At 38.6% G+C, this 25,748-nt stretch overlaps 2 protein-coding genes across 3 annotated transcripts; one reads left to right on the top strand and one right to left on the bottom strand.

Annotated features, from left to right (window-relative positions):
- Positions 1-1,776: 1,776 nt before the first annotated feature.
- Positions 1,777-13,654, top strand: erich3 (glutamate-rich 3). Of its 2 annotated transcripts, XM_084086754.1 has the most exons (13): positions 1,777-1,917; positions 2,757-2,850; positions 3,100-3,225; positions 3,506-3,577; positions 3,664-3,792; positions 4,690-4,857; positions 5,492-5,683; positions 5,791-5,968; positions 6,190-6,376; positions 7,078-7,289; positions 7,669-7,824; positions 7,946-8,329; positions 9,865-13,654. In XM_084086754.1, exons 1-13 carry the CDS (start codon positions 1,898-1,900, stop codon positions 13,074-13,076), a joined length of 5,130 nt encoding a protein of 1,709 aa, XP_083942880.1. In that variant the 5' UTR covers positions 1,777-1,897; the 3' UTR covers positions 13,077-13,654. The 2 variants fall into 2 exon arrangements, with proteins under 2 accessions (XP_083942880.1, XP_083942881.1); XM_084086755.1 differs by lacking the exon at positions 9,865-13,654 and having other exon boundaries at positions 7,946-9,352.
- Positions 13,639-25,731, bottom strand: tnni3k (TNNI3 interacting kinase). Its single transcript, XM_084086756.1, has 25 exons — positions 25,562-25,731; positions 25,246-25,354; positions 24,523-24,608; positions 23,705-23,802; positions 23,507-23,617; positions 23,326-23,424; positions 23,101-23,239; positions 22,821-22,965; positions 22,596-22,700; positions 21,817-21,911; positions 21,551-21,700; positions 21,219-21,305; positions 21,021-21,077; positions 20,579-20,671; positions 20,442-20,499; positions 20,181-20,375; positions 18,997-19,101; positions 18,759-18,811; positions 18,278-18,330; positions 17,897-18,029; positions 17,096-17,205; positions 15,748-15,807; positions 15,487-15,656; positions 14,614-14,693; positions 13,639-14,349 (listed from the first exon to the last, which is right to left on the bottom strand). Exons 1-25 carry the CDS (start codon positions 25,599-25,601, stop codon positions 14,273-14,275), a joined length of 2,508 nt encoding a protein of 835 aa, XP_083942882.1. The 5' UTR covers positions 25,602-25,731; the 3' UTR covers positions 13,639-14,272.
- Between the last annotated feature and the right edge of the window lie 17 nt (positions 25,732-25,748).

The raw sequence follows: 25,748 nt of genomic DNA, 5'->3' as shown, positions 1-25,748 counted from the left end.
TGACATTGGCATCTGTTGTGTATTCATTTTGTTTGAAAGGCACGCAACCTTTAATGTTCATTGTTTTAAGTTATGGAGTTTTGGGTGGTTTCGGTGACGATTTTTCTTACGTATTTAATTGTTAAAAGTATTATTATTTATATATATTTTTTTAACAAAGTGTTAAAATGGAAATTTTCGCCGGTGCGATGAGGCCTTCAGACCGCATGTTTTGAGTGATGATCTGTAGGACTGCAGTGTCTGTCTGTCCAATCAGAGAGTTGTGGGAAAATGCTCTAATCAGGAAGTGATTGCCTTCTCCTCAATCACAGCATAAATGTCCAATCTAACACTGATTGCACTTGCTGCAGTGCCACCCACTATACACACCCAAACACTGCGACAATCCCCCAGATGCCATCCGACACACACACACACACACACACACACACACACACACAGCGTTATGTTTTCACTTTTCAGAGTCGTTGAGTTTTTATGTTTTATGGGGACTATCTGTAGACATAATGATTTTTATACTGTACAATATATTCTATACCCTTACACTAACCCTAGCCCTAAACCCATCACAGAAAACTTTCTGCATTTTTACATTTTCAAAAATCATCATGTAGTCTGATTTATAAGCTGTTTTCCTCATGAGGACCAAAAAATGTCCCCACACGGACAAGGATTTCGGATATTGCCATCGTTGTAGGGACATTTTGTACTCATAACGTATGGTTTACCTGGACCACACACACACTCACACATGTTGGGTTTCCAAGTTTTATGGGGACTTGACATAGTAATGATTTTTATACTGTGCAAACTGTATCTATCCCCCTATGATACCCCCACCCCGCACCTACCCATCAAAGAAAACTTTCTGCATTTTTACATTTTCAAAACACTTCATTTTATTATAAGCTGTTCTCCTCATGGGGCTAAAAAAAAAAAAATTCCCCAAAAGGTCAAAATTGACTGTTTTTTACTATCCATAACGTGTAGAATACCAGGCCACACACACACACACACACACACACACACACACACACATTTTATGGGGATGCGACGCATAGAGTGCTCATATTTTTGCAGTTGTAATAGAGTAAATATTTTGTGGTAGGCCTACAGTTAGAAGAATATAGGCTAGGTGAAAGTAGGTCTAGGGTTAATCGGAATATGTACATATAGGGTAGAGTAGGCTATTACGGCAAGCTAATCTAGGAAAACGACCTGGTTTTCCATGTCAGTAAGTAGAGTTAATTCACCTCTACTTCAAATTCTAATTTTATTTGTCACACAATTTTTTTATTTTTTTTTTATGTTTCCAAGAATGAAAGGCCACGGCATTGAAATATCATGAATATTTCAGTGATTCTTCAGTTTGTACAGACAATCTCCAGTGAAAACACTAGAGGGCGCCAATGTACAGCCTTATAAGGCTTATTGGAACCTGATCTACATTAACTAAACCCCATGTTTAATAAAAGAAAATCGACAAAACCATAACATCTGACAAAAGCGATGTTACATAGCTACACAATACATAACATAACGATAATTTTTTGTATTTTACTTTTCCATTTCAATTTAATAAGACCTGTATTTTTATTGATACTGCAGATATATTTCCACGTCCATTTGACTTTTAGACGCATCAATATGAACTTATTTAAGTATTATAATATCGTATTTAAACAAAGCACAAAGAATGCGTAGAGTTATTGGCATCATCACGTGATTCACCATGGCAACGCAGGCTGTCATCAGTTCCTCGCGAGGAAAGGTGTTGAGTATTCAGAGCCGGGCAGACGGGATGCACACATAGTTTTAATGTCCCCTGGATTATAAAAACTCTAATATTATCGCTTGTTTGCTCTATTCATATCAAAGATCACTACGCGCCGACAAAATGAGTCATCTGAACCCAGGGTGAGTAACTAAGCTAGACCAAGTTGCAGTGTTGACTGAAATGTACTATTAAATGCTCTAATTAGCTGTCCTGTAGACTGCCATTTGCATTACCAAGCAATATGCATTATAATGATTCATTTTCAGCTTTATTTTTATGGCAAGACACTATATGACCAAACGCTCTTGTTACTGTGGAGATGAAACAACAGCAATAACGTTAGATCATGTCACCCGCAAAGGACAGGAAATATTGTTCATGCATGACTTAACTGAATGTTGTTTATTTGTTGAACATTCCTCAAATATATAGCTGTCATACTAAATATATGTCTGACATGTTAAATAAGACACAACTCATTAGATTTAAGTCTAATTAGATGTTTCCTAAATGTATAGGATGTCTTGCACAGACATCATGTTTTATTTCTGAACAATTTTAGAGGGAGATATGAATTCAGTGGGGGGCCATGGGTTAAGTGTGCTATCCATCCACACTCAATTCCAATAGAAACCAGACACTGGTAATGGTATCTACTTGCCCTGAGGATTGGCGTACAGGTTGTGTTGTCTTCTTTACAAACGCTCGGGGAAATCAAATCTGTATCGGAAAAAGCCAGGCAGACAAACAGTCGAGCATTTCCAAGACTACACTTGACACAGATGTAGAGTGTTCACCTCAAGCTGAAATCCATGGCACTGCTGGCCTTGAGGATCACTGAATCATCCCATCAGCCTGGTCTGGCCTATCCTTACATTACAACTCCACGACGCCTGGGATGAGTTACATGAATGTTTTAATGTGCCAGGAAGCAGACTGTTTTTTTTATACATTGTTGATAATGTCTTTGTCTATGTAGTCTTCTTTCAGCTTACAATAGCTTAACTGACAAACATCTGACTGGATACTTCAACAATGTGAGGATACGAAGACATCTTCAGAAGGTTGGGCTGGTAAGATAGTCCAGCTAGAAAAGAATGATGTTATGTATATTCATTGGGATTAACCTAGAGATTTGATCAAGTTAAAATATTTACAAACTAACATCTCTCATATATTAATCAATCTCTGTTATATAAGTTAATTAGCATTCTCATAATGATCACTTTATAGATAACCTGTTAAAGGATGAAAGGAAAAGCACTTTTATGTTATACAAGATCAGATGCTTCAGTCATTAAATGCAGGTGCATGTGCTTCAGATCTCCCGGAGCGGACGGATTGTTCCTGATAAGGAGTACAGGCACAAGCTGATCCAGCGAGCACATCAGAGACATGTGAGAGAGTGTCTGGCTCAGGCCATCTTTCACAAGGTGTTAGACATGGAGGTGAGAGCATTATGCAGTCTACATATCAGAAGCTCTATTAGGCTAGAATGTTGTGTTGTGTTGTGTCGTAAAGTAAGGGTTATGCTGATATCCTATTCACATATAGTAGTCTACATACTGTATATTCATCTCATTGTATAATACAAGTTAAAAGGTGCATAAGAATTAAACATTTCTGAAGTAATATTGTATAAGTATGGATATAAAATATGTAAATAGATCCTGTACTAAGGCAAAAAAAAGTATTTTCTATATTTCATTTTTTCCACTGTTTATGCAGCGCCTTCATCAAACCGAGATCAAGAGAAAACTTGAGGAATTTGCACGGAGGGAACGAATCCACAAAATAAAGGTTTGTCATTTTGACAAAACTCCTTGGCCTTGGTGACGTGGTAAAAAAGTACATTTTGTGGTTTAACTTTTTGCGCTTCATGCTAGGCTGAGCGCTCCAAGAGATATGAAGATGAACCAAAGCTAATGCTGTCACCTCGACCACCCACGGGGCCAAAGATCTCTCACGCACGGCATTCTGGGCCGGAGGAAGAGCATTCTGAGTCAACAGAATCTGTGAGTGGCCCATATCAGTTAATAATGGGTAAAATAGCTTTACAAACTAACCATTTCCTTACAGTTTACATACCATACAATTAACAGGTACCACCTAAGTGCACTTTAATTCTATATTACAAATGACTGTTCTCCTAGTGATAATTCATATCCTGCCTCTTCTTCAAAAAGATATTATGAATTTATTATCTGCTTTATGTTTATTCTAGATAGTTACCTAGCTAGTCCTAATGGTTGCTTAATTGTAGATTCAGATCATTTGTTTGCTCATTAGGCTCTGACATGTTTAACAGAAGGTGATATGAAGTGGTGTGGTGGTTCCCATCATGGATGTTTGCCTGTTGACGTTTTAGGCACCTTGAGAGTTACTGCTCCAGCAGATTGATGACACATGAGCTTTTTTGTTTGCTCTGGTTTCTCTAGATACCTTTTTTCAAACCCAGATGTTAAGATCTCAGTTTTACTAGTTTACGTTCAAGTAATTCTAGAACACTCTGTTTAGTCTCTATTAAGCCCCTTCTTCCGAAAAGCACAGTGTGCTCTGATTGGTCGGATGTGATTGGTCAAACGCTTCGAGTGTGTTTCAGAAATGTCCCTTATCATAACCAAGAGTTTCAACATAGTTAACTCAACCAGGCCCGCCACTTTTGTGTGTGTATGTCTTTGGCGAATTATTTAAATGAGGAATACTGTGATGTGTACATTCCCAGAAGAAAACTCAAGACTACAATCTAGGTGGTTCAGGGAGTTCAGAAACAGTGCTATATATATATATATATATATATATATATATATAATTCATAACAAGAGTTACATTAGTAACTCTTTCTACTTTCTACTCTTTTCTACTATTCAGCATATTTAATATTTGGTAAGTGATTTGTCTTACTCCTGTAGCCGAGTTCCTCAAGGCCCAACACGGCTCCAGGGAAGATGCAGAGGCCTGTTCGTCTCAAGCCCCTGAACAGTAACAGTGCCACGGCCACTCTGAAGAGAACCTCCCCTCGAAACAGACCCCCGGACCGGGAATCCTCTAACGACACCGATCAGCTCCTCAGTTATACGGTGAGACATCCTCAGGTCCTAATACTTACATGCTTGCTTACAAAACCCCTCATCATGTGTCGCGTACAAATACAGTGCAAATCACGCTCAGACAACTAATAGTACTCATTTGCATACAGCTCTGCTGAAGTATCGAAGACCAGCGTTTTGTGTGTCTTCCTGTAGGAAAGAAAAATCACAAATTAGATATCTTTAATATCTCTATTGTTACTTCTAGAGAGAAATAAGAATAAATGGTAGCAAAAGTTTCTCAGATTTATCTTCAGAGGAAAAAGGCCCTAATAATCTCACGTTTTTCGCCTAGTGTTTCAGAAAAGATCTCAACAGTGTCCGAAATAGTTCTCAAATTTGCAGAGATACCAAAGTCTGTGAAATCAAAAGTCAGAGATATTAATATTAAATATAAATATTTCTCATAAAATTTCAAGACCAAATGATCAAAGCTATGATATTCACATTCATTTTATAATTTCATTTAAAAAAAATTGTTTTTACTTAAAGTCAACAATTTGTTTATTTCTTATATTACTTTGTTTCTACTAAAAATCTGCATAAGAACTCCAATAGGTCTCCAGGGCTATAAACAAACAACCTCAGAGTAATAACATTTTTGTCTCTCTGGGTTGTTTTATAGCTGGACAAAGACGCCATGAGACATTTGACCATGACAGACTGCTCTAGCACTGTCTCACCTTACCGTCTTCCTGTCATTAACAACTATGTGACCCCTGTGCCGCCCCTCACGAAGAAAAAAGAGAGAGGGCCGAGAGCGAACGGCACACACAGGGGTCGGAAGTTAAGACCCACTACAGCACCAACTACAGAGGTCTATATGTTGAAGTTATTTACTGAGTATTCAGGGACATGAAGGTTGACATAACCATCAAAATAAATCTTCGCTCACATATATTCTGCTATTACTCTTGTCTGCAGCCATCTTCTCTCCTGAGGACATCAGCCCAGAGTAAAGTGTCAGTAAGCATGGTATATTTTGGGAAGAGTGTTCACCTGTCCCATGATTTGATGGACCTCAGAGATGATGTCAAGGTCTTCCAGCAGCACTGTGGAGGAGAGAACCTCTGTGTCTACAAAGGGATGCTGAGAGAGGGAGGTATGTCCCTGTACACGTGTGCTTTGTAATTCATATCTTAAGGACACCATGCATTACACTACTGATCTAGGGGCTGTTGATAATGAGTGGCTCTTACCTGGCAGTGTTGCATATATTAGAATATATTATGCATTTATTATGTGATTCTCCTCTTTGATTTTAAGATGCAGTCATTTCATGCAAGTGAACTTTCTTTGCCTATCCTGTATCCTTACTTGTAGAAGTTTTCCAATTTGTGTCAAGACGTCACCAAGGATTTCCCTTCAGTCTTACATTCTTCCTGAATGGCCTGCAAGTGGATAGGCTCAGCTCCTGCTGTGAGTTCAAACACAGGAAAGGCACTCGGCTCGGAGGCAGACATGGACACTTTGGATTTTGCGGGGTGGAGGGAGCCTCTCCTTGCTACAAGTAATGATAATGCATTTCTATAATGATATTTTTGTGTTTAATGTTAAAATGAAAAAAATTATTTCAAAACTGTATTAGTTTAATAATACAGTAAGTGAGAAAAAACACATTTATATCACACACACACATACTACTGTTCAAAAGTTTGGACTTTTAAAAAGAAATTCATACTTTTATTCATCAAGGACGTGACAGTAAAGACATTTATATTAATACAATTATAATTTACAATTTATTAAACATGTATCCACAAAAATATTAAGTAGCACAACTGTTTTCAACATTGATAATAAGAAATATGCACCAAATATGCGTATCAGAATGATTTTTGAAGGATCACGTGACACTGAAGACTGGAGTTATAGCTGCTGATAATTAAGATTTGTAATCACAGTAAATTGTAACAATGTAAAATTATATTTGATAAATATATATTAAAATAGAAAACAGTTAAACTGTAATAATATTTCACAATATATCTGTTTTTATAGTATTTTTGAATAAGCTGCAGTCTTGTTGAGGATAAGAGTCTTTTTTTTTCAAAAACATTTTAAAAATCTTACTGAGCACAAACATTTGAACAGTAGCATTATATCTATCACACTCCCTATTTATCATTATTGGATCTGGCCATTGAAAAACCTACATTGGTCCGTCACTAATAAAGATTCATTATGGTTTTGTCTGATGTACTTCATCAGGTGTATTATTGCCATGGGCTTGGATAAAAAACCCACCCCTCCTCAAAAAAGAGTGAAAGAGGAGCTGCCCACCTCTAAATCCCCAGATGCTAAGGAGGCCACGGATGTAGATGAAGACATAGACACACATTCTAACGCAGTGCCTGACACACCTCAGGAAATGCAGACAGAGCCTAATGGAGAAACAACAGGGAAGAAAAAGACCAAAGATGGTACAAACTCCAAGCTCATTTATTTTTATTTATTTTTTGAGGCTTTCTGTCCTCAAGACTCAACTAATTTCTGCAATTCCCCAGCTGTGATCCTTGGAGACTCTTTGGCCACTCGAATTAGGCCTTTGGGTTTCTTCAAATTTATACTCATGGCTGGATAATTTCATGTTCCTATCACCCTGGTGTGCTAAAAAAATTCATTTCATAATAGTTTCCCCCCAATTAATTTTTTAATCATTTACCAACAGTGCTAATAATTCTGACCAGGACTGAATACTGATACAATACACAGTATGTGTAATACATACCAAGTAATTTTGGATATGTTTTTATTTATTTAATATTGCATGGACCATATTTATGCTATGCTCTCATATAGACTATGAGGAAGACTTTGAGGCAGATGATGAAGGGCCAGTTGAAGATGTTGATGAAGTAGAGGAAAAGACATCTGCTGCCAATGGTGGAGAAAAAGAGACCAGGGATGAAAATGACATAAATGAAGTGAAAAGCAACACTGACAGTGATGACGCCAGTATGTCTAGTTAGCATTACTTTATGGTCACCTTTTTCAACAATATTTGTCAACATCTAATACATTCTGTTTGTGTTCTTCAACACCTGATCCTCAGAGATTATTTGTCTTCTTCCTTCAGAGGTCAAAAGGTCATCATCTGTCTCATCTGGACGAACGTCCAGCTTGTCCAGCAGTGACGATGACAACAGTGAAAGAGAAATTGTGGAGGACACCAAAGAAGTCACCACTGTTAAAGTTCCGGAGGAGAGCTTACATGCAGAGGAGGACCTCACCACAGCTGAGACCAAACCGGAGGAGACAGAGGTCACAGAGTCCAGCGACATCACATTACCTCAAGCTGCAGCGGAAGACTCTGGGACACAGGATAGTCCAGGGGATGGCATGGAGAAGAGCGACCTGGAAATGTCAGAAGACACAGACAAGAAAGAGGGAACTGAAGGTGAGCAATCTGGGGAGGATGCCAACCCTGAAGATAAGCCACAAGAGAATGAGCCAGAGAGAGGTCAGTGTCTGCATGAAAACTAGTACTGTGTGCCTGTCGTCATCATCAGACATTTTGTGTTTATGCATGTTGGCTTTTTCAACATCAGAACTGGAGGGCCTGTTTTTTTATTCACAAATAAACATTTTGAGCAAGATAAACAGTGTTTAGTTACTTTACACAGCATTTTTAATTAAAGAGTCAACTATTTTACATTTTTGCTAAATTTTGAAATTGTACACAAGCTTTAACTACTTAGCAACTTTTGAAAACATAATATTGCCTGAAATAGTTTGCTTGCCGTTACCTGTGGAGAGCAAAGTTTAGATGATGGCATGATTTATTGCAAGTACATGATCCCACTAATGACTTGAGTTCTGATTGTGTTAAAAGCACACTTCTGTGTAATTGTCAAGGCCCCTGAGAGTTTGTTTAACTCTAGGTGGTCTTGCAAACATCATTGCATTGATTGGTTTTGTGTTTGCTATGTGGCATCAAATGTGTTTTTGATTGCATGTTATTTGTGTTGCCGTAAGCATACTGCTCAGTATAAACCTCTGTCTTGACTTTCACAATCCATCAAGAATGTTTAGACTTAATTTTGAGATACTTCTTGGATTTCAAAATAGGCCAAGTCACTGCAAAACAACCAAATCTATAAACAGCAGTATGCATTACATGTTGGCTCTTGAAGATTTGCTAGTTTAATGAGTGGGGAAACAGAGCAGTGTTTTCTGTTTGTGATTTTGTCTTAAGTTTCTGATTTCAACATGTTTGAACCATTTAAAATGTGCTTATAACCATTTTTGATGTGTTTTCTATTACACATTTTCTATTAAATACACTGTTTGGCTTAATTGGTACACTTCAAGATATGGTTGTGCAAAATCCATGCGTATTCCCATCAGAGATGGTTATGGATCCTTTTTCGGACACCTGTCCTGTGTGAAAGCATTTAAGTGATTGTTCCCTGTATTCTGTGTTCCCAATCAAAGTGTTTGCTGTGCTTTTGGTAATAAACCCTTCAGCAATTATTTCATTTACACTATTATTTTTGTGTTTCATTGCTTCTGTGTTTTATTTTTAAATACATTTCAAATGAAATTCATCCCACTGAATATGTGACTGTTATTCATTTAGTTAACATTAACATTTTGCCATGGATGCCATATGTCTGTCTCATTCCCCGTGACTATAAACAGCCAAGTCAATGCAAGAAAAGTTGGCTGAGGCCATTTTGAAGGAATCTCAATGTAGTTCAGAGCCAGAGTTTAGTGATACAAGCACAGAGGAAGATGAAGGGGCCTCAGTGAAGACCCAACAGGACGCCCAAGGTAAAAAAGTTGCCGCCCTCTTTAATTGGGCAGTCTACAGATAATATATAAAGCTCAATGACAAATTACTTCATTTATTTATTTTCAAAATATCACTAGTAGAGGTACATTTTTCATACAACGAAGTAGTTCCTGCAGTCCTCGAAAAAACCCTTGACAGTTTTGCATTTGTAAATATGATTAAATCTGAAATGGTTTAATTGTAAATGCTCACTTTTACAGGAGCAGAAATGGAGAGTGCTGTGGGTTTCACCTCACCACAACCATCAAACACACTGGATGAAATTTCAGAGAAAGGTGAAGCCAACACACGAGAGTCTCTATGTGAGGAAACGGCACAGGAGCCTCATGTCCACACAGAAGAGGAAAGACGAGAAATAGGAGGGATTCAGGAGGCGGGAGCAGCAAGTTTAGACATAGAGGAAACGCAGAAGGACGAACAAAGTGAGTGGACAAATGAAGTTGAACAACCAGATAAAAGAGAGGAAGTAAAAACTGAGACTGAGGATATGCAGGAGAAAGATAAGGACATGGACAATACAAATGCAGAGGTTGCAGAGGTTAATACGGAGTTTAAAGAAGAAGAGAAAGACTCATTAGTACAGGAACCAGAGACACATACTGAAATGCTGGACACTGTAAATACTGACACTGAAGTTCCAGAGATGGAGGAGATGGATTCAGTATCTCATACAGAGAATGATACACAAACAGGGGCAGGTGACACTCAGAGGCAGCCAGACGCTGATGACGCAGATCAGAACATAGAGAGGAGGAGCGACGGACAGCCAGACAGAGATGAAAGAGAAGACCTAGCAGATGAGGCTGGGGATGATAGGTCAACTGGGGAAATGGCACAGAAGACAGATGGCAAGGTTGGTGATGGGGACTCTGTTGGTAAGGATGAAGAAGGTGAAAAATCTAGTGAAGAGATAGAAGAGACAAAAATGCTAGAGGTTGAGGATGCAAGTGAAGATTTGGGAATAGAGGAGGCAGAGAAACCTGGGGAAGAAGAGATTCAAGTTGGTGAGAAAGATAATGAGTTAGAAGGTGATCAAGATTCAAAGGCAGAAGATAAACAAAATAAGGACAGTACAGAAAAAGACAAGGATGGTGTGAATGATGAACATAAAGAAAGTGAAGATGTAAAAGTGTCTATTGAGGTTATAAATAGACTAAATGAGTCACAGGAAATTCAAAATGTAAGGGCAGAGGGTAATGAAAAAGAGGATGATGGTGTGAATGATAAACAAAAAGAAACAGAAGATGGAGAACAGGTTAAAAACATACTTAGTGATGGAGCTGAGGAAGAAGGGCACGAGAAACCAAACAGTGAGGTTGAGATTGGAGGAGAAATCAAGACAGGGAAAGATGAAAAGATGGAAAATAGGTCTCAGGAAGAGGAAAAAGAAGAGGACGGGAAGATGGATGAGATGGCAGCGGGAACAAATGGAAATTATGTAGAGAATGAGGCAAAAGACAAAGAGCATGAGAATGAGTTAGAAACAGGAGAAGAGTTTATAGAAGAGCAAGAGAAGGAGATGGCAGATATAAAAGAGATTAGTGAGAATACATTAGAGGCAGGAGATGGAAAAGAGGCTGTTTCTGGTGAGAATACAGCCCAAAAATTAGAAGACAACTTTGAGGACAAAAATGAGGAATCAGTTTCACAGGAAGAACAAAAAGAAATGGGTTCCAGCGGGACGCTCAAGGATGAAACAGAGGCCAGTACCAAGGAAGAACTGGATGAACCTGCTGTGGTGAATAATGACCTGCTGGATAGGAACGTAGATGCTGAAAATGGAGAGAGACAAGATGTGGGTCTTGAAGAGGCTGATAAGGTGGAAGAATATCTCCAGGAAACGCGAGACAAATCAGAGGGTGAGATTGGTGATAGTGCTCAAGAAGTTATAGATAACACTGAAAAGACAGAGACTGATAACGATGTGAAAGAAGAAGAAAATGGTAATGACAAAGAGCAAGAGATAGAAAACAAGTTGAATGCTCAAGTTGTTCCCTCAGAAAGAGAGTCTCAGTTGGGCGGTGAACAGGAGGACCAGGGCAGTGACAACCAAAAAGCTGACAAAGAGGCTGACAAAGAATCAGAAACCTCTGCAACAACATTCATAGAAAACATAACTCCTCAGATAACACAGACGATTGTCTCAGCCGAAGCTAAAGTCACAGAAGAGGAACCAGAACTGAAAGGTACTGACGATGAACTGATAAGTAGAGATGCTCCTGAAGGGATGGACAGTGATCAAGTGCAACCTTTGGAGAAGAAAGGGAATCTTGTCAATGAAGAGGGTGGCTCATCAGTTTCCCATACGGTGGAATCAGAACCTGTGAAGAAAGTCAAAAAAGGGGACAAAGATCCAGTTCTGAGCATTAATTCAGACGATCTGGATGATCATCCAGCAGCTTTAGCTAAAGTAGTTGGAGTGGATCGAGTGAGTAACTGGATTAACATACACCAAGAATCAAAGTATTTTCAGACATTCATCGAACCCCTCGATGAAGAGGGTCTCATCTCGGAAGAAACCGAGGAGAGACTAAACGGTGAAGTGTTAGATGCTACAGATACACCACCAAGTACTGATATTGGGGGCCTTGATGAAACACTCAAGAGTAGAGATGAAACTGCAACTCCCATAAGGAACAACCTCAATGAGAACACTGAGTCTGTAGTTGAAAGCTTGAAAACAGAGACTAAAGTTGAGGCCATAGAGGCAGATGCTTACAGTAATCACTCTGATGACAGCATACATACCTTAACCAAAGATGAAAAAGTCCAGGAGGCTGGAGATACTAGAGGTTCTTTGGTCACTTCCTGGTCAAGGCAGAGTAATAATGAAGACACCAATCAAAAAGACACTGCTAGACAAGAAACTTTGACGTCAGATGACGTCATAAACATGGAGATAACAGCAACATCTGAAGACATTCAAGACAGAGCCCCATCTGAAACAGAACAACAGAATGTACCTAGAAATGTCGACCTGAATGCAAAAGAGACTGAACAAAGTAATCAACAAAATATGACTGATGAAACCAAACATTCAGCCCAAACAGAGGAAGCAAGTAACAAAGAAACCTTGGATAGTTTGGAAGACAATTTGAAACCTGAGCATGTACCTCAGTCAGAGTATATCGAGCCACAGAGTCCAACAATCACAGTAATTACAGACCTCACAATTGTCAATAAATCAGAGAATGGGAGCCAAGATGAGACAGCAAGTGTAGACTTCCATTCCAGACAGTCAGATGGAAGCAGGAACGTGAATGGAAACAGGAGAACAAAAGTAATTGATGGCCATTTCAAACAGACTCTAAGCACAGAGACCTTAAGCACTTTCTCATTGGATGATTCAAGATTTTTTGGGCCCACAGGATATCCTAGATTAACGACTGCTCACACGGAGAATAGCTATTAGTACAATAGTAAATCTTTCACCTAACCCAGGGGTGTCCAATCCTACTCCTGGCGGGCCACTGTCCTGCAGAGTTTAGGTCTAACCCCACTTAAACACATTTGAACCAGTTAATCAAGGTCTTCAGGATTACTAGAAACTTCCAGACAGGTGTATAGGGGTAAGTTTGAGCAAAACTCTGCAGGACATCTGCCCTTGAGTAGAAGGATTGGACACCCCTGCCTCAACCCATATTAATGGGTTTAAAATAATGGCACTTCCTTTTCCTTATCAGAGACCCATAGTGAGTCTTGTGTGCTTGGTAGGGAAGCTATCAACATCCCACTGAAAATAGACACCGTAGGACGCACGCAGCACAAATAATTTAATTATTCATGATGCGGAGCCCTCCAGTTGGTTAGGCTGCACTAGCAGTATACCGACCCACTTCAGACACGCATACCTTAACTAAGAGAATTGAACTAAAACCCCAAAGCCTGCACTTTCCTCTGTGTTCCTAATTAGTATCCGGAACACTTTAATTTGCTGTTGCACAGTGTGATGTGAATTACACGAACACCTTGCTGATTTCTGGCACTAGTTTAATGGTGTTTTCATGATTTTACACTGGATTAATCATCCATCATCAGTTCACATACATTGCTATGATACCTTCTTTCTTTCTATACTCTTTCTATAAATATTCTATAGATCTATTCTATTTATGAATTATTGCTCGTAATCATGCAGACCATGAGAGTTAGAATCAAAACTTGAGATGTTTCAACCCCAGAAGCAAGGCCAAATTGCTCTAATAGTGCCTATGTTGTTAGGTGATGTCATTCATTATCTGTTTAGATAACCTGTCAAGCTCCTGTTTCACACATTGGCTTATTTGTCAAAAAAGGTTAATGTTTGCTTTTGGAATTACAATAAAATATTGAAATACACTCATTTGTCTTTACATTTAAACACCAAACACAATATAAAAAACCCTTGTACAAAAGTTTTTGACTTTCAAAATCACAACTTTGAGATAATTGTATGTATACTGAATATAACATCACATTATACATTATTATTATTAAAAAAAAAAAAATCCTTGTGAGGTTTTGATGTTGATTAACATTTGTCGTGCCGTTTTGGTTGATTATGGGTCTTTAGACGTCATGAATGCAAGGATTTATTTGCGTGTGATGTTCTTCAGAGAGCTGCTGCTTCTAGTTGCTGTCCTCAAAACTTCCATTGCTGCTGCATGAATGGAAACGCATGGTGCTCATGGGATCTGACACATATCCTGCGGGGAATAGCACAGAACACAGTGACTGACACGCACTCAAATGCAACCACCCACTTGTTGCACCATATGCTGGAAAACATGCACAGAGTGCTCTCATCTGAAAATGTCATTTTAACCTCAGAATGAGTTTGCGTGGATTATATAAACATGATTGTTGCCATATTCCATGTAAATTAAAATGCAAAAACAATGTTGCCCCACATTAAGCCATTACATAAACAGATGAATCACTCATTTGATAACTTCCAGTTGGACACAAACCGTTTCTGTCAACGGGTGGGAATTGCATGTTCCTCCTCAGCTCATCCAGTGACAAACCCTGTGAAGACCTCCGACCAGAGCTGTCAAAAGAAGAAAGGCTTGATTCAACAATGAGATTAGTATTGGTTTACGCTAAAGACCACAGAACAATTACTATTCATCCGTGATATAAAATTTTAATGACGCTAAATGGGATACACTTCTTTTTCTTTGTTGTTGCTATATCAGCTCAATGAGGCCTTGCAGGGTTTGTCCTGCTCAGATGATCATCTATTTGTTTTTTTCATTAGTCATTCGCAGTGTCACTTTAGCCTTATTTATTGCTCATACCACCTAACTGCTTACAATGCTAGATCTAGTTACATAAAACATCATATTGCAAAGATTATAACAAAATTAGGCTCGAAAGTTGGAGTCCCTTGTGGTAATCTGTTGATGGGTTTGTTGACAGTTGCCAGGTTCCCCCACAACACACACATTCATCATCACCACCCATAAAGAATTGAGAGGTGACCACCAGCAAAGGATCTCAGTGTGAATGTCATGCAAGTTTCATTGCAGTCACTTTCTTTTGTTTTCATGCCTCGGTTTCCAAGCAACAGCACTTCAGACTGTACAGAAGTGTTGTGGTTGGACTGCATGACACTGACCAAACAAAAGAGCAAGGTGACCTAACTCCTCCATTAATGCATGGGAATGAGGTAATGGCCTCTATTTAGTTTTTATTTTAAAACTGTTTTTTTAGTAATGTATCATTGTAGTTTGGCAATAGGTTGGTGGGTGAGCTCTTCTTTTTGCAATATCATAGTGTCATTCTTGAATAGTGTGTATGTTTGTGGTAGACTTAGGGTGCCTGAGTGTTTGTATGTGTACTTCTGGGTCCAAAATGCATAGGCACGAGCGTTAAGGGCGTATTCCAACTCGAAGCGCGAGCGGAGGGCAGCCACGTGACTTCGTCCAGGACTGCCACGTGCTACCAGGCTATCCATGGAGGATGAGGGTGAAAGAGAACCACTGCTGTTACTGGAGGCTGGAGACATAAGCTGAACACACATAGAAACACATATAAATATGTACTAGACAAATAGAATAGTACTGAACAGTGGATATATGGGTTATGTGCATGCAACCTACCTCCACGTTACACAGGCATTCCTCTAGTTTGGCAACCACCTCGGAAAACTCAGGTCTTTCCTGTCACAGAGAGTCAAAAATAGGGGATTTTCATTGGAGAGGTTTGTTTAAAAGTACAAAAACATATCTCTGGCTATCCAATAGCTATCTGCTGAAGAGCATATATAAATTACTGTTAAAAAGTTTGGGGTTAGTAGTTTTTTTCCCCTCTAAATTACAATTTAGAAAGGATTTATTAAATTGATCAAAAGTGACAGTGAGAGTAAGGACTTTTACACTAATACAAAAATCTATTTCAAATAAATGCTGTTCTTTTGAACTTTGCATTTATCAAAGAATAAGTAGAAAACAATGTATTACCATTTCTGCAAAAATATTAAGCAGTACAAGATTTTCCTGAGCAGTAATGATGCTGAAAATTCAGCTTTACAAAGGAATAAATAAAAACTTTCATAATATTACTGTTTTTACTGTGTGGAATGTTGGACATTTCATGCACTCGACTGTCGCAGCTTTAATTACATAGTGGAGTATGTTTAGTTGGTTCTGTTTCGCCTGCATTCCAATGTTCTCCCGAGCTGTGTGTTTTTTTGTTTTGGTTTATTGTTAAATAAAGTGACTGTAACATAGATTTTGCCTCACTACTATCCTTGCTGCAACCAACTGTGGCACACACACAATATGTTATTCAGCTCTTTAATCAACACTAAATGAATGCACAGTACAAGCTGTAAACATCCTGGCTCTTTTCAAGTGTTGCTCAGCAAAAGCTCTGTGCTCTACAGAGAATAGTGTCAAGCTGCACTTTGTACCAGGGCACATTCTTAACAAGCACACTTGACACAGTTTCTGCCACACACCTGAGGGACCAGCGCTGAGAACATTGCAAAGATGCTGTACCTGACAAAACACCTGGCACAGCTTTGTCATAGAGAATCATGGTATGGTAGGCAAGCAACTTATGCTCATTAACAGGAATAGAAATAAAACTTGTCCTGAACTCCAGAGATAGACATTCTGGGTATTCTGACGGATTATAAGCAGACTCAGAAGAATGGATGTAATAGGGACATGTAAGGCAACAGAAAATAATTTATTAAATTTGAATATTCCTAAATTAGATTAAGATCATTATTTCCTCTTTGATCCTTATTCAATAATGGTTTACTTACTTACAATCATTTTCTGCTTCTCACCTCTCACCTTTTTACCTAAGAAGCAACTACATTTTTATAAAATACCAAATCGCAGCTAAACAAAGTTCACAGTGAATGTGCATGTCTCTTGATAAACCTATTATATTTGACTTCTTTTCTGGGCATATTTATGCTAGATGTGGGTCCCTCACCTCTGGACAGGCATTCCAGCCCCTCATCAGCAGTGCTGAGATGGGTTTGGGGATTGAGTATCCAATCGGAGGACGGACATGATGATACGCCATATCTGCAGCGGCTGCAGCTGTAAAGAATTCACACAGATAGGGCTGAGGTCTTTTTTAATGAAAATGTACATTTACATTTACATTTAGTCATTTAGCAGACGCTTTTATCCAAAGCGACTTACAGATTAGGACTAAGTTAAGCGAGTCATCATGAAGAGGCGAAAACAACGCAAGAAGTTCTCAAAATACGAAGTTCAGGCATTATTCAGAGTAGCATAAGCCCGGGGAAAAGGGAAGGTTTTTTTTTTTTTTTTAAGGGGTTAAGTGCTCACGGAAGAGATGTGTTTTCAGTTGTCTTTTGAATGCTGTCAGGGATTCTGCATTCCGGATGAGGGTGGGGAGAGCGTTCCACCAAAAATGTAATCACAATTATATTAATATAATACTAATAACATTTAATTTAATAATTTAACTACTATTTAATAGTTTATAATTCATCTTGATTTTCAAACCAAGACAATTTGGGTGGGGGGGATCTCACCTAATGCGATACAGAGAGCACTGTCAGCTGGTATTATTATAAAGGGTTAAAAATCACACCGCATAACCTAGAAAAAAGATTTTTAAAACTGGACATTTTAAATGTTCAGAGAACATTCAGAAATAACGTTTTCATGACTTAATGGGAACGTTATAAAAACATTCTTAGATCCATTCTTAGGTTTGTATTAGCTATTACAGTAGTGAATAGAGAGGTGCAGTGCATGCCTGGTTTGAGATGTGCAAATGGAATCTCGCCCGTGAGCAGCTCCCATAAGCAGAGGGCATAGCTGAACATGTCTGCTTTCACCGTGTAGCGTGTACACTGGGTAAACACCTCTGGGGCCATCCATCGCAGGTTCTGCACAGCATCAGGGAGAAAAAAAATTATGAACACAAAACAAAACACCTGCTAACCCCAAAGGACAGGCACACATACCTCCCCAAAGACACACTGACGTACTTAATGTGACGTACAAGAGAGCCAAAACCGCAGTGTAAGCAGTATTAAAATTGCTTACAGAGGATTTGTAGGTGGCTATTAATGCATTACCTTTTTGAGGTTTTAATTAATAAACAGAATTAACCAAGAACACAGAATGCCTGTACCCCGGGTTGTTTAGTCATATTGTCCTCATCCACTGACAAAAGGAAGCGAGACTCTGCAGAACAATACAGAAACATTTTCATTACATAAAAGTACATTTCATTTAGTTTTTTATTACAAATTATAGTATCAGCATAACAATTTGAAAAACTCTAACTGAAATGTTAACATGAATTTCATGTCTATGTATTTGATTTGTCCCAAGCTGGAAAAGTTTGTGTAAAAACGTATGATCATGTTGATTGACACTAGCATGATTTGAAATGATCCAAAGAGCATCTTTTGAAAATCTGACCCTTTGTACAAAGGAGTTCACATGGTCAGTGTCACAAATTTGATTAGTGACCAAGAAATTGAGCTTTCAGTTTCAAATTCGATTTTGAATCCAAGATTTTCAATGCTGACTCAACTGTTTTTGCTCTAACTAAATAAAGACCAAAACTTGGTTCAGGTGTCATGTTAAGTGTGTGTGGCTTTCCTTACCTCCAAAATCAGCCACCACAGCGTGTCCATCCTCATAGAGCAGAATATTATGACTGAAAAGATATCACTAGGTGAAGGGAGGTTTAAAACAAAGAGCTCAGAACACTGTTTCATCATCGCTGCCAGCATTGACAGTCTAAAAATATATGGATTATCATGTAATTGGATGGTTTTAACAAATGGACTGAGAAACACCAAGGTTATTGAACAGCATGTGATGATGATGATGATGACTAACCTGTTGAGGTCTCTGTGAATGATTGGTTGGGTCAGATTGTGCAGATACTCCATGCCCTTGGCCACATCAATGGCAATGATGAGCTTGGACTGCAGATCAATGATTCTGGATGTAAAGACATTGTTAAGTGAACACCTCCTCCACGCCACTGATCAATGCACACTCCCATCATTCCAACTCAAACAGATCAATGAGATGAAGATCACCTTAAACTGCATATGGAGCACAAAGAAGAAATCAGACGCTTATTGGAATTGATGCAAGTCTTAATGTACAAACAGATCCTGGATTGCCTCAAATTTCGATTCTATTCTGGTCACATTCTAATCAGGGCTTTTGTAATAATGTAATGTAAAACAATATTATGTAATATATGTAATTATTACAAGTTTTAAATTTTCAGCATCATTACTCCAGTCTTCAGTGTCACATGATCCTTCAGAAATCATCCAAATACGCTAATAAGATTGTTTGATCAATAGAAAGTCATCATCAAACATCAACAGAATGCCGCTTCAGACAGCGCGCCAGCACAGCATTGAGTTCTCTTCTGCGCTTTAATGGACAAAAACACACAAAATTACGTAGAAATGTTATTGGCAAGTATCCTTGTAAGCAGAGTCTTAAACAAGTTCAAAAGAGTTAAATGAACATAAAGAGTTGTGTCAGGTCTTAAAGTGACAGCAGCCTAATAAAGCTGCTGCTGTCTGTGCCATTAACGTTAATCAAAGAACAAAAGACAAAGAGAAAACCATTCACTGCTTTTGACTGAATCACTTTTGTCGCTTTAATAAGGATTAATCTATATTCAATTTATAATGTATGCAGTGAAGACTGTGCAATGTTTGATTATTCAATTTCTGTATATTTACCTGTGAGACCTACCTGGAAATCTTAAAGCACTGTTTACAAGGTTACATGGGTCAAAATCAACAGCTTAGTAAAAAGATGCCATTAAACAAATATTTAAAATATGCTGTCTTTATGTTGTTTATTATTTTAGAAATTCAATAAATTACATTATAAAAAGATATTCAAAACTTGAATGTTAGGTGCAATTAAGCGTGATTAATTACAGAAAAATTTGTATATACATATATATATATATATATATATATATATTTACACTAATTAATCACAGGACGATTCACTAACCATATAAATATATATATTCTTAAAATTACCTCTTCTGCTCATGCAACAGCGAGAACAGTGATCCTCCGGACACATATTGCGTTACAATGGCAAACTGACTAGGGTCGTCCAGACATGCCCCCACAAACTGGATCACACAGGGGTGGTTGAGACGACACAGGATGGAAACCTCCCGACAGAACATATCGGTGTCTGATTTTGAGCAGTATGTGTTTGCACGGTACCTGTGGAAAGGTATGAATGTCATGCAGTTCGCTCTGTATACGCAAAAACAAGTTAAGAGCTCTTACCGTTTAATTGCAACTATCTTATTACGGCACCTTCCTTTGTAGACCTTTCCAAAGGAGCCTATGGTTAGAGTGTTTTAGTCAATTAGGGTTTAATGGGTACTCATGGAGAGCTCTTATTTATTATTAAATTGACATACCTGATCCAATAATCTCATTAAATTCCAGTTCAGAGAGTTGAAGTTGAAAGTTTGATGGAAGACTTGCTCTCAGGAGAAGCACATCTGCCTTCTCTGAAGAGAAAAGAGGGCAAACAGGAGTTTGTTTGTTTTAATACCTTCACATCAATCATTGTATGAAACTCTAATCATGTTTCCTTTAGCTTGTTGTTGACATGCCGATGAGTCATGAAAGATTGGTTATGTTATTTGTAACATCTGTGGCAGATACAAAGTAATGACTTAAACTGTAGCAATCACGCAGCGGGAGTATGTTTGGAGATGGTTTCTGACTCACTGACTCACGGAAGATTTTGGTGACTGTGGGTAGCAGTATTTCAGGACATAAAAATAGTATCATAGCAACAGTGATTCTGTGAGTCAGCTCTAAGTGTGTGCGTGCATGTGTGTGTGTGTGTTTTACCTTTAGTCATACTTTTGATCTTTCCCAGGGGAGAGGGGACAGAAACATAAGACCCATCTGCAACAGACACAACTAACAAAAATGAACTATTTTTCTCATGCTTTCACTAAATTTCACAACAGCAACAGAATTTTACATACAGTATACACTAATTCACAGTACAAATCTGTCAGGCTACATGTGGAGAGTGTCTCATACCCCCTCCTGGTTGAGAATACTCATTGCAGGGTGAATCGTCCTGAGGCCGTTTGTAGTGTTTTAGCAGAGTAACAATGGCATCGTGGCCTAAAAAGAACATGCACACATAGATCATAATATATCACATCCATGAAAATCAAGGCCTTTATTTCAGTTGATTTTAGCCTTTAGAATTTGAAAATGTGATAGATCAAGAGCAATGTTCTTAATTTGTCATTTTAGACATACTTTGACTATATAATTATAATGTTAAATTATATATAATATAAATGTAATTATGTATAAGACAGACAGACAGACATATAGATAGGCCTATAGATAGATAAACTAACCTTTCTCATAGGCCCACATTAAGCATGTCTGTTCGTCCTTTTCTCCACTGGAACGGCTGGGGTCACAAGCCACCAGATTCATATCTGCCCCATTGTCCAAAAGAAACTGGACCAGTCGGATGTGTCCATGGAAACAGGCACTATGCAGACCTGTTGTTTCAAAGGTCAACTTGAGATGTCAAGACATTGATGATGAAAGCAGAAATATTTTCCAAATTATTGCCATTATTACTGATGTAAAGCATAAATTACTGTTGACAACCTACCTGTGTGTCCATCTCGCCCCTGATGGTTGATGCTCACGGCATTCTGACTAAGCAGATACTTGACCATTTCCAGGTTCTTGCCGTAGGTGCAGGCACTACAGAGAACAGTTAGGCCTACATTTAGTATGTAACAATAAGACCAGCAGGGACCTTAACCTTATAACAGGGGTGTAATCTGTCAGGAGATGCCCATATAGATTAAAGTCACCATGAAATACTGCAGTATTTATTATAACTGATTTATCCATCCACAAATTTCTTTAAAAATGAATGTGCCCTCATAATCTTTAATCAAATAACTTCCACTTGCTCTAGCCCTTCACACAGAGCGCTGATCCCAGAAAATTGCCATAGAATTGCTAGAGTGCCTTCCGGGATTGATCCCTGGGTTTGATCCCGGGATGGGGACCTAGTAACATTACTGGGATCAGTCCCAGAACGTGCCCGCTGTTACACATCACATCCTGATGTCACATGTCTTTACGGGATGTGTGTGAACGCACGCACAGATTCCAGAAGATCACTGGCAGTGTGAATGAACCAAAATCAAACGATCCCGGGACTCATTATCAGTGTATTTAACGGCATCTCTGTGTACAAGGGGCTTCTGATGACGTGTTTACTGGCGCAAAGACGGGACAATCTGACATAGAAAACCACAACCATCCAATCAATTCCCCATGGACAAAATCAAGCCCCGCCCTAAATTTTTTGTCTTGTTCAAGAAGCCGTTTCACTTAGATATACGTCACAAATAGGGAAAAACTGAGGAATGTTACCTATGAAAAGCTGTCTCGCTGAAGATGTTCTCCTTAGACAGACTCTCCGTGCCAGACAACTGAATAAGCTCTTTCACCGCTTCAAACTTTCCATTGTAGCAGGCTCTGACGGGGAATATGACACTCAAATCAGAATCACTATTACTTCTGTCTGAAGCACAGATGATTTGTTGAGTTTAACTGCCACCTTGTGTTGTGTGTGATTCACTTCTCAGGTGAACTCACAGGTGGAGAGGTGTGTCGCCGTAGATGTTGACAGAGTGCGGCTGTACGTCAAAGCTGCCCTGCAGTAAGAAACGGACAACCTCTTGGTGTCCAAATCGAGCGCAGAAATGAAGGGGAACGTGGTCCTCATTGTCTTGAGCATTGGCTGTATAGAGTCGAGATTTAAAATTTATCAATTATGAAAATGAGTTCTAAAGAAGGCAAAAAGCATTGTTATTCAGCTCAAGTCAGATCAATGTTAATTCATTTCAGTTTTAGAGTACAAGGAACAAGCTCTAACCATCAGTTTTGCTGCCGTCATCCATCAACAGTTTGACAATGCCCAGAAAGCCTTTAGCTCCGGCCAAGTGAAGCGGGCTGTCCCCTACCTCTCCACTCGCATTGACATCAGCCTCAAACTTCATAAGAAGCTTGCACACCTGTCCCGCAAGAAAAAAATAAAATTAAATCATGAACAAGCCATTAAGAAGATCATGGACATTTATGATACAAAGAACATCCTGACCTGCTCATTGCCAAAGTATGCTGCAATATGCAGAGGGGTGAAGAACACTGCATCTTGGACGTTGACGTACGCCCCGTGTTGCAAGAGAATATCGACGGCCTTGAGGAAAAGTAAACAGATGTTAATGACCTTGTTTAAACCCCTATAATTATTATAACTTAATTTCAGGTCCAGCACGCACCTCAAGATGTGCGGCCACAGTAGCTATATGTAGGGCCGTGAGGGCTCCGTACCCAACCTGCTGGATATCTGCTCCACCATGCAGCAGTGCAGTGACCAGTTCAGCATTATCCTACATCACAGAAAGAAATGCCAAGTTATCATATTATTTGGGATTGTTTATAAGAGGAAAAGCATCCCAAATTTACCCTTGACTGACCTTGAATGCAGCCAGGTGTAGAGCAGTGAATCCATTCCGAGTGAGTCTGGATGGACGCAAACCTTTCAGCATGAGGGTCCTGATGTGAACTTTATTCCCTGGTTGCGGAAAAAGAAAACAACTTAGAAAAACATTGAAATGTATGAAAGTGCCATAACAACAGAATGTAATTCATCAAGCAATTAAACAGGTGGAAATTCACTCCTAAAAAGTAGGTTAAATATCATTATTCAACACTAATATGTTAATGCAAAGGAAATGTCAGTTGGAATGAGTCATGTATGATGTTTTCAATATCATTGCATCATAGTAGATATAACTTTATGGCCCGGTTTCACAGACAGGGCTTTGATTAAGCCAGGATTAGGCCTTAGTTCAATTAGGACATTTGAGTAGCTTTTATAAACATGCCTTAGAAAAAATTGTCCCACTTTATATTAAGTGGCTTTAACTACTATGTACTAACATTGAAATTAATAATTTGATACAATGGACTTATTGTGTACATACATGTTTTTACATTGTACTTACATTTTGAAAATACCTGCATGTAATTACAGCTGTAATTAATTTATGTAATTACATTTGTAATTACACTGTTGACCCTTCCCTTACACCTTAACCCACCCTTAAACCTACCCATACCACCACACCTATCCCTAACCTTACCCGTATCACACCTCAATAGCAGTAAACATGTTTTACAATACAACATGAACACAATAAGCACATTGTACTTATTTTTCGATGTAAGTACATAGAACTCAAAGACACTTAATACAAAGTGGGACCGTAAAAGTTTTATGTTTTAGCTCTACCTCCACATACACAGCAGAGATGCAGCAGGGACAGTCCACCTTCGGTGCGATAATTCAGGTTCACTTTATTGAATGCTTCGTCTGAGCTGTATGGTAAAAACACAGAGAAATCAAGATATAATAAAAACAGAAGCTTAAACAGATCTCCACATTTACTCTCTTTTTGCTGTAGTTTTATTATAAAAGATCTGTCATGACAGATGCCAGTGCCAGTGTGTGGCATGGTAATGGATATGACAATGTTAATATGTCTGGTCTTAGCAGAATAGATCAATGTTAATACAATGCTACAATGCTACAATGTTAATGTTGATTATTGCTGCAAATGTCAATATATAACGTTCTGCTGTGAGCAAGACCTGCTGCTGCTGTATAATATAGAATACATGAATTACCCATAGCAGATCTATACAGGTGGAGCTGGGGAAGATGGAGGGTTTCTGAAAGTGCGCTGCAACTGCTAAGACAAATGCTGACCAAGTATATTAATGTTGAGTAGCAAGCTTATTGGCTACTGATACAGCAGGAACCAATCAACTGTGCCCTATAGAGAATTACGTGATTGCGAGCAGATTGAGTTAAGGACTTATCAGTCTATGCCATTTGTAGAGTTTCATGACAGAACTTTGTATATGTCCACACCTCAAGCCTCATTTGTATACACTAATAATAGTACACTACAAAGGAGGCTATAACACTGCTCTTAGTTTTAATCAGTCTCACCTGAAAACATGCTTGAGTTCCTTGAACTCCTCCTCTTTAATTCTCAAGTCCTCCTCCAGTCTCTCAATAATAACAGCATATGACTCACTCACTTTCTTTTTCCACTCATCTAAAGCAAGACCACAACAGTACATGAACACAATAAACACCCACTGTATAATCCAATGTTACATACAGAACAATTACTTAGTCAATGGAGATGTCAACAAGGATTGAAAGACTGAAAATGTTAGTCTTAATCTATTCATATTAACATCGACATGAAAAGCATGAATAGAACTAATCAAACAGTCAATTAAAGAAGCTTAATGTTTACCTGTACAGGTTTGAGTGGGTCTTGATTTGTAATTGCCCATTGGACTGATTGGTTTGAACTTTTGTATGCGATTAGCTGGAGAGAAAGTCTCATGCAGTGGTAACACAATGCTTTGGCACAATAGAGAAGAGTCCGATAAGGGATCGCAGCCCGTGCTAAAAATACATCAGCTTCAGTGTGGAATGTG

The sequence above is a fragment of the Abramis brama genome (assembly GCF_963993115.1).
Source record: "Abramis brama genome assembly, chromosome: 16".
Classification (NCBI taxonomy): Eukaryota; Metazoa; Chordata; class Actinopteri; order Cypriniformes; family Leuciscidae; genus Abramis; species Abramis brama.
The sequence above is the reverse complement of the archived record's forward strand: the minus strand, read 5'-3'. Positions and strand labels throughout refer to the sequence as shown.